General features: G+C 48.6%; 1 protein-coding gene across 1 annotated transcript in view; it reads right to left on the reverse strand.

Annotated features, from left to right (window-relative positions):
* VPS33B (VPS33B late endosome and lysosome associated) overlaps positions 1-16,500 on the reverse strand; it is a 164,393-nt gene that overhangs the window by 146,977 nt on the left and 916 nt on the right. The window contains exon 2 of the mRNA XM_075345903.1: positions 2,351-2,467. Coding sequence (XP_075202018.1) covers positions 2,351-2,443 — 93 coding nt within the window. The 5' untranslated portion in view covers positions 2,444-2,467. The remainder of the gene's footprint in view (positions 1-2,350; positions 2,468-16,500) is intronic.

The raw sequence follows: 16,500 nt of genomic DNA on the forward strand, positions 1-16,500 counted from the left end.
GTGTTTATTGATGACATAACAGCAGACAAGAGTAGCCGGATGAATTCTGAAGTGTACCGGGATATACTTTCAGCCCAGATTCAGCCAAATGCCGCAAAGTTGATCGGACGGCGCTTCATAGTACAGATGGACAATGACCCCAAGCATACAGCCAAAGCTACCCAGGAGTTCATGAGTGCAAAAAAGTGGAACATTCTGCAATGGCCAAGTCAATCACCAGATCTTAACCCAATTGAGCAGGCATTTCACTTGCTCAAATCCAGACTTAAGACGGAAAGACCCACAAACAAGCAAGACCTGAAGGCTGCGGCTGTAAAGGCCTGGCAAAGCATTAAGAAGGAGGAAACCCAGCGTTTGGTGAGGTCCATGGGTTCCAGACTTAAGGCAGTGATTGCCTCCAAAGGATTCGCAACAAAATATTGAAAATAAAAATATTTTGTTTGGGTTTGGTTTATTTGTCCAATTACTTTTGACCTCCTAAAATGTGGAGTGTTTGTAAAGAAATGTGTACAATTCCTACAATTTCTATCAGATATTTTTGTTCAAACCTTCAATTTAAACGTTACAATCTGCACTTGAATTCTGTTGTAGAGGTTTCATTTCAAATCCAATGTGGTGGCATGCAGAGCCCAACTCGGGAAAATTGTGTCACTGTCCAAATAGTTCTGGACCTAACTGTAAGTGATGGTAAAACGTACAAAGCCCCCTCATTGTATTATACAGTGCCTTGCAAAAGTATTTGGCCCCTCTTAATTTTTCATCCTTTTCCCACATTTCAGGCTTCAAACATAAAGTTAAAAAATGTTAATGTTATGGTGAAGAATCAACAACAAGTGGGACACAATTGTGAAGTTGAACGAAATTTATTGCTTATTTTAAACTTTTACAAAAAAATAATAAACCGAAAATTGGGGTGTGCAATATTATTCGTCCCCTTTAAGTTAATACTTTGTAGCGCCACCTTTTGCTGCGATTACAGCTGCAGTCGCTTGGGGTATATGTCTATCAGTTTTGCACATCGAGAGACTGAAATTCTTGCCCATTCTTCCTTTGCAAACAGCCGGAGCTGAGTGAGGTTGGATGGAGAGTGTTTGTAAACAGCAGTTTTCAGCTCTTTCCACAGATTCTCGATTGGATTCAGGTCTCGACTTTGACTTGGCCATTCTAACACCTGGATACGTTTATTTGTGAACCAGTCTATTGTAGATTTTGCTTTATGTTTTGGATCATTGTCTTGTTGGAAGACAAATCTTCGTCCCAGTCTCAGGTCTTTTGCAGACTCCAACAGGTTTTCTTCAAGAATGGTCCTGTATTTGGCTCCATCCATCTTCCCATCAATTTTAATCATCTTCCCTGTCCCTGCTGAAGAAAAGCAGGCCCAAACCATGATGCTGCCACCTCCATGTTTGACAGTGGTGATGGTGTGTGTTGCTTTTATGCCAAACATAACGTTTGGCATTGTGCCCAAATAGTTCGATTTTGGTTTAATCTGACCAGAGCACCTTCTTCCACATGTTTGGTGTCTCCCAGGTGGCTTGTGGGAAACTTTAAACAACACTTTTTATGGATATCTTTGAGAAATGGCTTTCTTCTTGCCACTTTCCCATAAAGGCCAGATTTGTGCAGTGTACGACTGATTGTTGTCCTATGGACAGACTCTCCCACCTCAGCTGTAGATCTTTGCAGTTCATCCAGAGTGATCATGAGCCTCTTGGCTGTATCTTTGATCAGTCTTCTCCTTGTTTGAGATGAAAGTTTGGATAGACGGCCAGGTCTTGGTAGATTTGCAGTGGTATGATACTCCTTCCATTTCAATATGATCGCTTGCACAAGGCTCCTTGGGATGTTTAAAGTTTTGGAAATATTTTTGGAACCAAATCCGGCTTTAAACTTCTCTGCAACAGTATCATGGACCTGCCTGTTGTGTTCCTTGGTCTTCATGATGCTATCTGCGGTTTAAACAGAATACCGAGACTATCACAGAGCAGGTGCATTGATACAGAGACTTCATTACACACAGGTGGCTTATGTTTATCATCATCATTCATTTAGGACAACTTTGGATGATTCGGAGATCCTCAATGAACTTCTGGTATGAGTTTGCTGCACTAAAAGTAAAGGGGACGAATAATATTGCACACCCCAATTTTCAGTTATTTATTTTTTTAAAAAGTATAAAATAGGCAATAAATTTCGTTCACCTTCACAATTGTGTCCCACTTGTTGTTGACTCTTCACCATAACATTAACATTTTTATCTTTATGTTTGAAGCCTGAATGTGGGAAAAGGTTGAAAAATTCAAGGGGGCTGAATACTTTCGCAAGGCACTGTATATGCGCACACACCGACCTGCTCTAGAAGATAGATAAGTTGGTCTCGTGCCACCCGCTTTAATATGGTAAAATCAGGAAGCTCTGGAGCATCGACTCGTTCTGATGCCATCACCGCCCTCTCTTTTTAGCCCACCTAAAAGAGAAAGACTAACAAGAAGTTAATAATTCCTAATTTCACACACAAATTCATTTTATCATACACATTATACACTTTGCACTTAATATATTGAGTAGTAAAAGTACATTTCCTATCTAGTGCCATGTATTTTATGTCTGGGAAATTTAAATTACAACCATTATGGCCATTATTCCAACTACAAAGCCTCTCATCCAGCGTTGCCCTTCTTCTAAATCAAGGGTGCACAACCTGTGGCCGGGAACCGCATATAGCCTGTAATGCTATTCTGTGCAGCCCCTGACTACATAGACACTAAAATGTTTATCTGAGAGATTTAGGCTATGTGCCCACGGGACTCTGTACCCGCGGATTTTGCCGTGGAAAACCTGCGGATTTATCTGGATTTTCTAGATAAATCTGCAGGTTTTAGCAAGTACAGACACTCCCCATGTTATCCTATGGGACATGGGGAGTGTCTGTGTCCATGCTGCGGTATGTGCGGCTGCAGAATATGCTGCGGATGTCCCGCAGCCGCACATAACTGCATGTCAATTATTTCTGCGGCATTACCTGTGGAAATCCAGGCCCTCCACTATGGAGATAGAGGCCGGGACTTCCTCAGGTAAGTCGCATGAATGCCCGCAGGTTTACCGCAGCTATTTCGCTGAAATCCCGCAGCAATGGATAGCTGCAGATTCCAGGGAGCTGCTGCGGGAAACCTGCGGACAAACATTGTTCCATGGGCACATAGCCTAAAGCCTGCTTTACATGTTACGATTCTGCATATGATATCGTATGCGATCGTAACCGTCCCCATCATATGTGCGGCACGTTCAATTTTGTTGAATGTGCCGCACAAACGATTAACCCCCGTCACACGTACTTACCTTCCATACGACCTCGATGTGGGCGGCGAACATCCACTTCCTGGAGTGGGAGGGACGTTCGGCGTCACATCGATGTCACGCGGCAGCCGGCCAATAGAAGTGGAGGGGCGGAGATGAGCTGGACGTAAACATCCCGCCCACCTCCTTCCTTCCGCATTGCCGCAGGACGCAGGTAAGATCTGTTCATCGTTCCCGGGGTGTCACACACTGCGATGTGTGCTACCCCGGGTACGATGAACAATCTGACGATCAATTCATGAGGAATCAACGACGTGCGTGCGATGAACGTTTTACTGTTCAATCGCAATCGCACGTAGCTGTTACACACTGCAATGTACCTTACGATGCCGGATGTACGTCACTTACGACGTGACCCCGCCGACACATCGTAAGATATATTGTAGTGTGTAAAGCGGGCTTAAGGTTATGTGCCCACGGGAGTTTGTACCTGCGGATATAGTCGCAGGTACGTCCGCATGTAGATAGAAGAGGATGGAGTGCTGTATCTAGCCCCTCTGTCTTCTATCTCCATAGAATGTCTTCAGCACCAACTGCCATCGCCTATCTCAGTAATGGGAAAGTCATCACTGAATACAGATTTTACCCCAGAATTGAGAATTTTGATAATGACTGATCCATTCTGACAGAGAAAGAAGCAGATTTCTCTAATAAGAAATATTACGAAGTTACTTATTTTCAGATGTACTATAGATTTACAGGAGTTGTCCGAAATAAACTCCACAAAAATTTTTTAAGCTGATCTGTTCTGTACTGTCAGAAAAAACAACCCTACATTATTATTTTTTTTTGTTTTATAACTTTTGTTCCTCTTGCAGGATATGGTTTGATGCTATAGAGAGCAGAGAGAAAATACATAGGGTACAATACATAACATTAACTATGCACTGATGGGACACTGTCAGTTCAATGTAATCACTGTACTATTTTACACCCGAGGTATAGAGTTTATGCCCGAGGTTTACTGTGGCCTGGGCCAGGTTATAGCCGGGTTCCACGTTGTATTCTGGCCTGGAGGGTTACAGTTTTTCCTTGACTATTTTACACCCTGGGGTATAGTTTGGCCTAGAACAGTTAATCCCTGGGGTATACTTTGGCTTGGGCTAAACTATATGCGGGCTTAATTTGGGAAGGGGTTAATTTAGCGTGCTACACCAGTACGTGTGGCATCTATTTTTTTCACAGATACCATAAATACGCATTATAACCTATGGTGAACTTCACATGTCCATGTTCTTACACTGTCCGTGTGATCCACGAGACATGTCTGTTGTTCAGGCAGCATGGATGACAAGGACCAATATAAGTCTATGGGTCCATGAAAAACATGAATAGCACACGGATGACATCAATGTTTTGTACATGTTTAAGATTGCAAAAGTATAGGAGAAGTGTTATAATTTATCCTTTGTCTTAGGTCACATGGGTTGGAGCAGGTCTGCTCTGAAACCCACCTGAAAAAGCTCTCATAGAATGACCACATGCATTTATATGGAAAAAACGACTTGCTGCTCATAGGTTCAGTTTTCTAAGCGTTTTTCACTAGTTTCTTGATTCCAAAGATGCCAAGTGGTTAAAATAACTGGCCTATAGAAAAATGGAGAAACATTTTGTGGACTGATGACAGTAAGGGGTACTTTGCACGCTGCGACATCGGTAACAATGTGTTACCTACGCTGCAGCGATAGTCCCCTCCCCCGTCGCAGGTACGATATCTTGTGATTGCTGCCATAGCTAACATTATCGCTACGGCAGCTTCACACGTACTCACCTGCCCTGCGACATCGCTCTGGCCGGCGAACTTTACTAAGGGGGCGGGTCGTGCGGCTTCACGCGGCAGGCAGCCAATAGAAGCGAAGGGGCGGAGATGAGCGGGACGTAAATATCCCGCCCACCTCCTTCCTTCCGGATTGCAGCCGGGACGCAGGTAAGGTGATGTTCCTCGCTCCAGTGGCTTCACACACAGCGATGTGTGCTGCCGCAGGAACAAGGAACAACCTCGTACCGTTGCAACAGCGGCATAATGGAAATGTCGGAACCTACACCGATCATACGATAACGACGCTTTTGCGCTCGTTAATCGTATGTAAAAGACATGATGAGAAACAAAAAAAGGAGTATACCGGTACAGGGATCACCAAATACAGACAGTTGGCAAAAAATTGTAACTTTATTGGTACAGCACAGCAACAACTAATAAAACACACTCGGTGAAAGGACACACCAATAATAAAATCATTTAAAAAGCCTAAAAGGCATAAGATACAGAGTCGGAGCCCTCGGTTAAAGATGATAGATAGCAATAATAAGTTTATAAACCCCTCTGTGACAACATCAACAGATCACAAAATATTTCACAATAGTAAATGCGTAAATATAATTACTATCTCCTAGAGAAACTGTCACTGATAGAAATAGTATGTCAGATCAAATATAGTACTCAGAGACAACAGGTGCACCTGTGTCCCTGAGGCAACAAATTATAGTACAATAGCACAGGCTTAATATACTGACATATATAGGCTCCTAGAACAGTATAAGATCCTTAAAAGAATGTACAAAGTGGACTAACTAGGAAAGCCATCATATTATAGTGACAGTGGTAATCAAGTGTGCACATCTCAGTGCTAATCTCAATGGTCTAATAAAAAAGAGAACAATGCATCCAGGAGACCAAAAAAAAAAGAGGAGAACGCAGATACCACAGACCCAGCCGGGTAGTTATCACAGAGGTGGGAGGGTTCCGGCGTAAATACCCTAACCAGTTATACCGGTATACTCCTTTTTTTGTTTCTCATCATGTCTCTTTAGTATACCAGGAGATCCCTTCTGGGTGGTGCCCTTCTATTTTTTGTTTTCATCGTATGTAAAAGACTTTACACACTACGATGTTGAGAGCGACGCCGGATGTGCGTCACTTTCGATTTGACCCCACCGACATCGCACCTGCGATATCGTAGTGTGCAAAGCCCGCCTAAAATTGATCGTCTGACAGTTCATCAGACGATCCCCAAACTCTGAATCCAAGCCACAGTGCACTCTGAAGACAGTGAAGCATGGTGGTGCAAGCATCATGATATGGGCATGTTTCTCTTACTATGGTGCCGAGACTATTTACCTATTTATTGGATCAGCTTGCATATATCCAAATACCTGAAGAGGTCATGTTGCCTTACACTGAGGAGGAAATGCTCTTGAAATGGGTGTTTCAACAAGACAACGACCCTAAACGCACCAGTAAACGAGCAAAATATTGGTTCCAGTCCAACAAAATTAACGTTATGGAATGGCCAGCCCAATCCGATATAACACTTGTAGGGTGACATAAAAAATATAATTTCTGAGGTAAAGCCAACAAATGCAAATAAGTTGTGGACTGTAGTCCACGCATCCTGGGCTGGAATTAATAGGTGACAGGGGGCAGAAGTAGGTTGACTCTATGCAACATAGATGTGACGCAGTTCAACAAAACTGTGGTTATACAACGAAATATTAGGTTAGGCGCCACTCACATCAGCGGTATTTTGCCGCAAAACCGGATCCAATACAAATGCATTTCAGCTCAATTCACCTCCAATGGAGTCGCGGCGGGATGCGGCCGCGTATTACACACGCAACCGCATGTGACCACATCCCACCACGACTCCATTGGAAATGAACCGAAACACATCTGCAACGGATCCACCCTGCGGCAAAATACCGCTAATGTGAGGTGAGCCTTAGTGATTCACATGAATGCTAAATCCTAAATAAAAAGAGGGCAGATTTTGAGTATGTAAAGACAAATGCAGACACTGTTTTTGGAACAGCCCAATGTTCATTTTTTGATATTAGTTAAGAATCTATATATATAATTGCCTTATTCTGTCTGTCACCAAAATGACGTCATTACAGTGACAACCGTCGCATTGGCCACTGGGCTCGGCCTGGCCCCGCCCCCCACACGGATTGGTCGCTCGGCCTGGCCCCGCCCCCCGCACACATTCCCCGAACCCACACGGAGCCCCGACTCCCAGGTGAGTGCTGCACCCCCGGGAGCCCACACCGGCAACCCAGACAAGACATACCCTCGCGTTGCTGGGGTTGCCGGCATACGCTGGTAACCATGGTACACATCAGGTAACCATGGAAACCACTTTGCTTAATTACCCGATTGTGTACCATGCTTACCAACGTATGCCGGCTCCCTGCACATTCAGATTGTTGGTCTCCCGCTGTCAAACACGCCGATGCGTGCTGCACAGCAAAAGACCAACAAACAAAAAGTGAACCAGCACTGTCGCTTTGAATAGTTACCTGATGTGCACCATGCTTACTAGCTTACCCCGACTCCCGGCACACGTGTCCCGAAGCCGGCGTACGCTGGTAACCATGATACACATTGGGTAACTATGGAAACCGCTTTGCATAGTTGCCCGCTGGGCCACGACCCCCACACTTTGCCCGCTCGGCCACGCCCCCCACACACTCTGCCCGCTCGGCCACGCCCCACACACACTCTGCCCGCTCGGACACGCCCCCACACACTCTGCCCGCTCGGCCACGCCCCACACACACTCCGCCCGCTTGGACACGCCCCCCACATACTCTGCCCGCTCGGCCACGCCCCACACACACTCCGCCCGCTCGGCCACACTCCCCACACACTCTGCCCGCTCGGCCACGCCCCCCACACACTCTGCCCGCTTGGACACGCTCCCCACATACTTTGCCCGCTCGGCCACGTCCCGCACACACTCTGCCCACTCCCCCACACACTCTGCTCGCTCGGCCACGCTCCCCACACACTCTGCCCGCTCGGCCACGCCCCCACACACTGTGCCCGCTTGGCCATGCCCCCCACACACATTGGGCACCTATACACCTCGCCCCAGGACTATTCCACCTAATAGACACCCACTCTGCCCGCTCGGCCATGCCCCCACACGCTCTGCCCTCTCGGCCACGCCCCCCACACACATTGGGCACCTATACACCTCCCCAGGACTACTCTACCTATTAGACACCTCCCCCAAGGACTACTCCTCCCATTATACTCCTCTCCCCCCAGGACTACTCCTCCTATTATACTCCTCTCCCCCCAGGACTACTCCTCCTATTATACTCCTCTCCCCCCAGGACTACTCCTCCTATTATACTACTCTCCCCCCAGGACTACTACTCCTATTATACTCCTCTCCCCCCAGGACTACTCCTCCTATTATACTCCTCTCCCCCCAGGACTACTCCTCCTATTATACTCCTCTCCCCCCAGGACTACTACTCCTATTATACTCCTCTCCCCCCAGGACTACTCCTCCTATTATACTCCTCTCACCCCAGGACTACTCCTCCTATTATACTCCTCTCACCCAAGGACTACTCCTCCTATTATCCTCCTCTCTCCCCAGGACTACTCCTCCTATTATCCTCCTCTCTCCCCAGGACTACTCCTCCTATTATCCTCCTCTCTCCCCAGGACTACTCCTCCTATTATCCTCCTCTCTCCCCAGGACTACTCCTCCTATTATCCTCCTCTCTCCCCAGGACTACTCCTCCTATTATCCTCCTCTCCCCCCAGGACTACTCCTATTATCCTCCTCTCTCCCCAGGACTACTCCTCCTATTATCCTCCTCTCCCCCCAGGACTACTCCTCCTATTATCCTCCTCTCCCCCAGGACTACTCCTCCTATTATACTCCTCTCCCCCCAGGACTACTCCTCCTATTATACTCCACTCCCTCCAGGACTACTCCTCCTATTATACTCCTCTCCCCCAGGACTACTCCTATTATTAGACTTCTATCCCCCCAGGATCACTCCTCCTATTATACTCCTCTTCCCCCAGGACTACTCCTCCTATTATACTCCTCTCCCCCCAGGACTACTCCTCCTATTATACGCCTCTCCTCCCAGGACTACTCCTACTATTATACTCCTCTCTCCGCAGGACTACTCCTCCTATTATCCTCCTCTCTCCCCAGGACTACTACTCCTATTATCCTCCTCTCCCCCCAGGACTACTCCTTCTATTATACTCCTCTCCCCCAGGACTACTCCTCCTATTATACTCCTCTCCCCCAGGACTACTCCTCCTATTATACTCCTCTCCCCCCAAGACTACTCCTCCTATTATCCTCCTCTCCCCCCAGGACTACTCCTCCTATTATCCTCCTCTCCCCCCAGGACTACTCCTCCTATTATCGTCCTCTCCCCCCAGGACTACTCCTCCTATTATCCTCCTCTCCCCCCAGGACTACTCCTCCTATTATCCTCCTCTCCCCCAGGACTACTCTTCCTATTATTCTCCTCTCCCCCCAGGACTACTCCTCCTATTATTCTCCTCTCCCCCCAGGACTATTCCTCCTATTATTCTCCTCTCCCCCAGGACTACTCCTCCTATTATACTCCTCTCCCCCCAGGACTACTCCTCCTATTATACTCCTCTCCCCCCAGGACTACTCCTCCTATTATACTCCTCTCCCCCAGGACTACTCCTCCTATTATACTCCTCTCCCCCTAGGACTACTCCTCCTATTATACTCCTCTCCCCCCAGGACTATTCCTCCTATTATACTCCTCTCCCCCTAGGACTACTCCTCCTATTATCCTCCTCTCCCCCCAGGACTACTCCTCCTATTATCCTTCTCTCTCCCCAGGACTACTCCTCCTATTATCCTCCTCTCCCTCCAGGACTACTCCTCCTATTATACTCCTCTCTCCCCAGGACTACTCCTCCTATTATCCTCCTCTCTCCCCAGGACTACTACTCCTATTATCCTCCTCTCCCCCCAGGACTACTCCTTCTATTATACTCCTCTCCCCCAGGACTACTCCTCCTATTATACTCCTCTCCCCCAGGACTACTCCTATTATTAGACTTCTATCCCCCCAGGACTACTCCTCCTATTATACTCCTCTCCCCCCAGGACTACTACTCCTATTATACTCCTCTCCCCCCAGGACTACTCCTCCTATTATATTCCTCTCCCCCAGGACTACTCCTCCTATTATACTCCTCTCCCCCTAGGACTACTCCTCCTATTAAGACTCCTCTCTCCCCAGGACAAATCCTCCTATTATCCTCCTCTCTCCCCAGGACTACTCCTCCTATTATACTCCTCTCCCCCCAGGACTACTCCTCCTATTATACTCCTCTCCCCCCAAGACTACTCCTCCTATTATCCTCCTCTCCCCCCAGGACTACTCCTCCTATTATCCTTCTCTCTCCCCAGGACTACTCCTCCTATTATCCTCCTCTCCCTCCAGGACTACTCCTCCTATTATAGTCCTCTCCCCCCAGGACTCCTCCTCCTATTATCCTCCTCTCCCCCCAGGACTACTCCTCCTATTATCCTCCTCTCCCCCCAGGACTACTCCTCCTATTATTCTCCTCTCCCCCCAGGACTACTCCTCCTATTATTCTCCTCTCCCCCCAGGACTATTCCTCCTATTATTCTCCTCTCCCCCTAGGACTACTCCTCCTATTATACTCCTCTCCCCCCAGGACTACTCCTCCTATTATACTCCTCTCCCCCCAGGACTACTCCTCCTATTATACTCCTCTCCCCCAGGACTATTCCTATTATTAGACTTCTATCCCCCCAGGACTACTCCTCCTATTATACTCCTCTCCCCCCAGGACTACTACTCCTATTATACTCCTCTCCCCCCAGGACTACTCCTCCTATTATACTCCTCTCCCCCTAGGACTACTCCTCCTATTATACTCCTCTCCCCCCAGGACTATTCCTCCTATTATACTCCTCTCCCCCCAGGACTATTCCTCCTATTATACTCCTCTCCCCCTAGGACTACTCCTCCTATTATCCTCCTCTCCCCCCAGGACTCCTCCTCCTATTATCCTTCTCTCTCCCCAGGACTACTCCTCCTATTATCCTCCTCTCCCTCCAGGACTACTCCTCCTATTATAGTCCTCTCCCCCCAGGACTACTACTCCTATTATCCTCCTCTCCCCCCAGGACTACTCCTCCTATTATCCTCCTCTCCCCCCAGGACTACTCCTCCTATTATTCTCCTCTCCCCCCAGGACTACTCCTCCTATTATACTCCTCTCTCCCCAGGACTACTCCTCCTATTATACTCCTCTCCCCCCAGGACTACTCCTCCTATTATCCTCGTCTCTCCCCCGAGGACTACTCCTCCTATTATCCTCGTCTCACCCAAGGACTACTCCTCCTTTTATCCTCCTCTCTCCCCAGGACTACTCCTCCTATTATCCTCCTCTCTCCCCAGGACTACTCCTCCTATTATACTCCTCTCTCCCCAGGACTACTCCTCCTAATATACTCCTCTCCCCCCAGGACTACTCCTCCTAATATACTCCTCTCCCCCCAGGACTACTCCTCCTAATATACTCCTCTCCCCCAGGACTACTCCTCCTATTATACGCCTCTCTCCCCAGGACTACTCCTCCTATTATACTCCTCTCTCCCCAGGACTACTCCTCCTATTATCCTCCTCTCCCCCCAGGACTACTCCTCCTATTATCCTCGTCTCTCCCCCGAGGACTACTCCTCCTATTATCCTCGTCTCACCCAAGGACTACTCCTCCTTTTATCCTCCTCTCTCCCCAGGACTACTCCTCCTATTATCCTCCTCTCTCCCCAGGACTACTCCTCCTATTATCCTCCTCTCCCCCCAGGACTACTCCTCCTAATATACTCCTCTCCCCCAGGACTACTCCTCCTATTATACGCCTCTCTCCCCAGGACTACTCCTCCTATTATACTCCTCTCTCCCCAGGACTACTCCTCCTATTATCCTCCTCTCCCCCAGGACTACTCCTCCTAATATACTCCTCTCCCCCCAGGACTACTCCTCCTATTATCCTCCTCTCTCCCCAGGACTACTCCTCCTATTATACTCCTCTCTCCCCAGGACTACTCCTCCTATTATACTCCTCTCTCCCCAGGATTACTCCTCCTATTATCCTCCTCTCCCCCAGGACTACTCCTCCTAATATACTCATCTCCCCCCAGGACTACTCCTCCTATTATCCTCCTCTCTCCCCAGGACTACTCCTCCTATTATACTCCTCTCTCCCCAGGACTACTCCTCCTATTATACTCCTCTCTCCCCAGGACTACTCCTCCTATTATACTCCTCTCTCCCCAGGACTACTCCTCCAACACACACACACTGCACAAAACATACCTTCCCCCCCAAAACACACACACACCCACACAAACCGCGCAACACACACAGCACCACACACACACAACGCGGCAGACACACAGCGCTCCCCAGGACTACTCCTCCTATTATACTCCTCTCCCCCCAGGACTACTCCTCCTATTATCCTCCTCTCCCCCCAGGACTACTCCTCCTATTATCGTCCTCTCCCCCCAGGACTACTACTCATATTATCCTCCTCTCTCCCCAGGACTACTCCTCCTATTATCCTCCTCTCCCCCCAAGACTACTCCTCCTATTATCCTCCTCTCCCCCCAAGACTACTCCTCCTATTATCCTCCTCTCCCCCCAAGACTACTCCTCCTATTATCGTCCTCTCCCCCCAGGACTACTACTCCTATTATCCTCCTCTCTCCCCAGGACTACTCCTCCTAATATACTCCTCTCCCCCCAGGACTACTCCTCCTATTATTCTCCTCTCCCCCCAGGACTACTCCTCCTATTATACTCCTCTCCCCCCAGGACTACTCCTCCTATTATCCTCGTCTCTCCCCCGAGGACTACTCCTCCTATTATCCTCGTCTCACCCAAGGACTACTCCTCCTTTTATGCTACCCCCTTTTCAGGACTACTCCTCCTATTATCCTCCTCTCCCCCCAGGACTACTACTCCTATTATCCTCCTCTCTCCCCAGGACTACTCCTCCTAATATACTCCTCTCCCCCCAGGACTACTCCTCCTAATATACTCCTCTCCCCCAGGACTACTCCTCCTATTATACGCCTCTCTCCCCAGGACTACTCCTCCTATTATACTCCTCTCTCCCCAGGACTACTCCTCCTATTATCCTCCTCTCCCCCAGGACTACTCCTCCTAATATACTCCTCTCCCCCCAGGACTACTCCTCCTATTATCCTCCTCTCTCCCCAGGACTACTCCTCCTATTATACTCCTCTCTCCCCAGGACTACTCCTCCTATTATACTCCTCTCTCCCCAGGATTACTCCTCCTATTATACTCCTCTCCCCCCAGGACTACTCCTCCTATTATCCTCGTCTCTCCCCCGAGGACTACTCCTCCTATTATCCTCGTCTCACCCAAGGACTACTCCTCCTTTTATCCTCCTCTCTCCCCAGGACTACTCCTCCTATTATCCTCCTCTCCCCCCAGGACTACTCCTCCTAATATACTCCTCTCCCCCCAGGACTACTCCTCCTAATATACTCCTCTCCCCCAGGACTACTCCTCCTATTATACGCCTCTCTCCCCAGGACTACTCCTCCTATTATACTCCTCTCTCCCCAGGACTACTCCTCCTATTATCCTCCTCTCCCCCAGGACTACTCCTCCTAATATACTCCTCTCCCCCCAGGACTACTCCTCCTATTATCCTCCTCTCTCCCCAGGACTACTCCTCCTATTATACTCCTCTCTCCCCAGGACTACTCCTCCTATTATACTCCTCTCTCCCCAGGACTACTCCTCCTATTATCCTCCTCTCCCCCAGGACTACTCCTCCTAATATACTCCTCTCCCCCCAGGACTACTCCTCCTATTATCCTCCTCTCTCCCCAGGACTACTCCTCCTATTATACTCCTCTCTCCCCAGGACTACTCCTCCTAATATACTCCTCTCCCCCCAGGACTACTCCTCCTATTATCCTCCTCTCTCCCCAGGACTACTCCTCCTATTATACTCCTCTCTCCCCAGGACTACTCCTCCTATTATACTCCTCTCTCCCCAGGACTACTCCTCCTATTATACTCCTCTCTCCCCAGGACTACTCCTCCTATTATACTCCTCTCTCCCCAGGATTACTCCTCCTATTATCCTCCTCTCCCCCAGGACTACTCCTCCTAATATACTCATCTCCCCCCAGGACTACTCCTCCTATTATCCTCCTCTCTCCCCAGGACTACTCCTCCTATTATACTCCTCTCTCCCCAGGACTACTCCTCCTATTATACCCCTCTCTCCCCAGGACTACTCCTCCTATTATACTCCTCTCTCCCCAGGACTACTCCTCCAACACACACACACACTGCACAAAACATACCTTCCCCCCCAAAACACACACACACCCACACAAACCGCGCAACACACACAGCACCACACACACACAACGCGGCAGACACACAGCGCTCCACAAGCAACGCAACACACACAACACAGCTCTCACAGACCCCCACACCGAGACAACACCCAGAACATTTACAGCCCCTACACAAACACTTGGTAACTACACACAACAACATCTATATATATAACAAAAATCATACATTAACTACACAATAAATTCTAGAATACCCGATGCGTTAGAATCGGGCCACCTTCTAGTTATATATATTTATCTGCATTTCTTGATGTAGAAAAGAGTGAGCAACGTTACCAGTGCATGGCAATATTATATATTATACAATTTTTGGGCTTAACTCGTGTTTTTGTACACTATTATTTTGAACACAACTGTATGTAGTCTTGAAAGCTTGCTCTGTAACATCACTTGTTATGTTTGTTAGCCATTAAAAGGTACTATAACCACTAGATTACTATTTTGTTCTTCCCACTGAGAGCACTCAATCTTTTTTTCCACCATGCTAACATATTATACTTGAAACACAGACATTTTTAGTTGCTTGAAAGAACATGTGTGCAAATGTGACGCCCCTGGACTATCAGGTCGTCACAGGGAACTGCACAGGCTGCCCTACCGTGCAGTATTCCGCCTCCCTCTTGGTTCTGGGTCCCTAACTATATGGTGTTGCCTCCAACAGCAAATCAAATCCTAGATACACCCTGCACCACACCCACCAGACACACCAGTGGACGGTTTGAGTGGAATAGAGTCGCCCACCTGGGGGGGTCAGGGAGGGGAGGAGTGTAGTCAGTCGGGAGTGGTGACTCCTGAAGGAACTGTCTAGGTTGCAGACGGTGGTCTGGGCCTAGAGGAGTCTGATCCCAGGTCGCAGGGGATTGTGGAGAGGTGCTCGGACCTGTCAAGGAGGACAGCCCGCAGCCTAGCACTATCTCCGGTCCGGGATAGAAGGCACGACGGGGTACACAGACCCTAGGTCGGGGAGTAGCTTCAGGCAACCCAACAATTAACCTGAGGAGAACGGAGCCTTTATGATCTGTTCCCACCCGCTCCAGAATCGAGGCATTAGCGCAACGAGGGGGATAGGACTTTCCAACCCAAAACGGTCCAGAAAATCCCAAGCGTGAGCCCTGAGAGCAAACTCCCATACTTAGCCATAGTAGGGAGCGGGGCACGGCTCGTTCCAAGCTACCGGGCCATCAAGTTGAAGTCAAACTAAGTGCCAGGAGGCGGGTCATAAGACTAAACAATCACTGATCTCGGGGAGACCAGCCAGAGAAAACACTGCCGGCAGCCAACGAGGACGCTCAATACAGTGAAATCCTAGGTGCATTGCCCCCGGGGAAATATGCAAATCAAAAAAGTCTGTAGAGCCTCTGTTAGGAGTCTCGACACAGAAACTAGCCAGATATTTCTCCGGGAAGGACATAGCCAAGGAGTGGCTCTTTTTAGGAAACCACCATATGAAGTGGCCCTTTTAGTCAATATCCAACTCTTTGACAAGTTTAAAGATATGACAAGGGAAATACCAAGGCCAGGTATCCATCCACAGACAGCTGTCTGGCAGGTCATGGATCACCAGGCAGCACCATTGGGGATGGGACCCGGACGAGCTCCCCTCAGCGGCAGCGGTACCCAGAGACTTGGTTTACCCGGTTGTCAGTGTCTGCTTATGAACTGAGTGAGTACGAAAGTGACCCCTGCACCCCACCGAGTTCCGGGGCATTCCCCCTACCCATGGAGGGTTACAACACCTTGCTGCCCCACTCCATCACCCCGGGTACTGGCAGCGGCAGTATTCCCCAATTTACTGTACACCACGGATGGCGTCACGAACTATACATCAACTCGCCTGTAAATACCCCTTTTAATCGAGTGGCCGCACGACCCCCGGGTCCGGAGACCCTCGAGC

Source organism: Anomaloglossus baeobatrachus, chromosome 4, assembly GCF_048569485.1.
Source record: "Anomaloglossus baeobatrachus isolate aAnoBae1 chromosome 4, aAnoBae1.hap1, whole genome shotgun sequence".
Lineage (NCBI taxonomy): Eukaryota > Metazoa > Chordata > Amphibia > Anura > Aromobatidae > Anomaloglossus > Anomaloglossus baeobatrachus.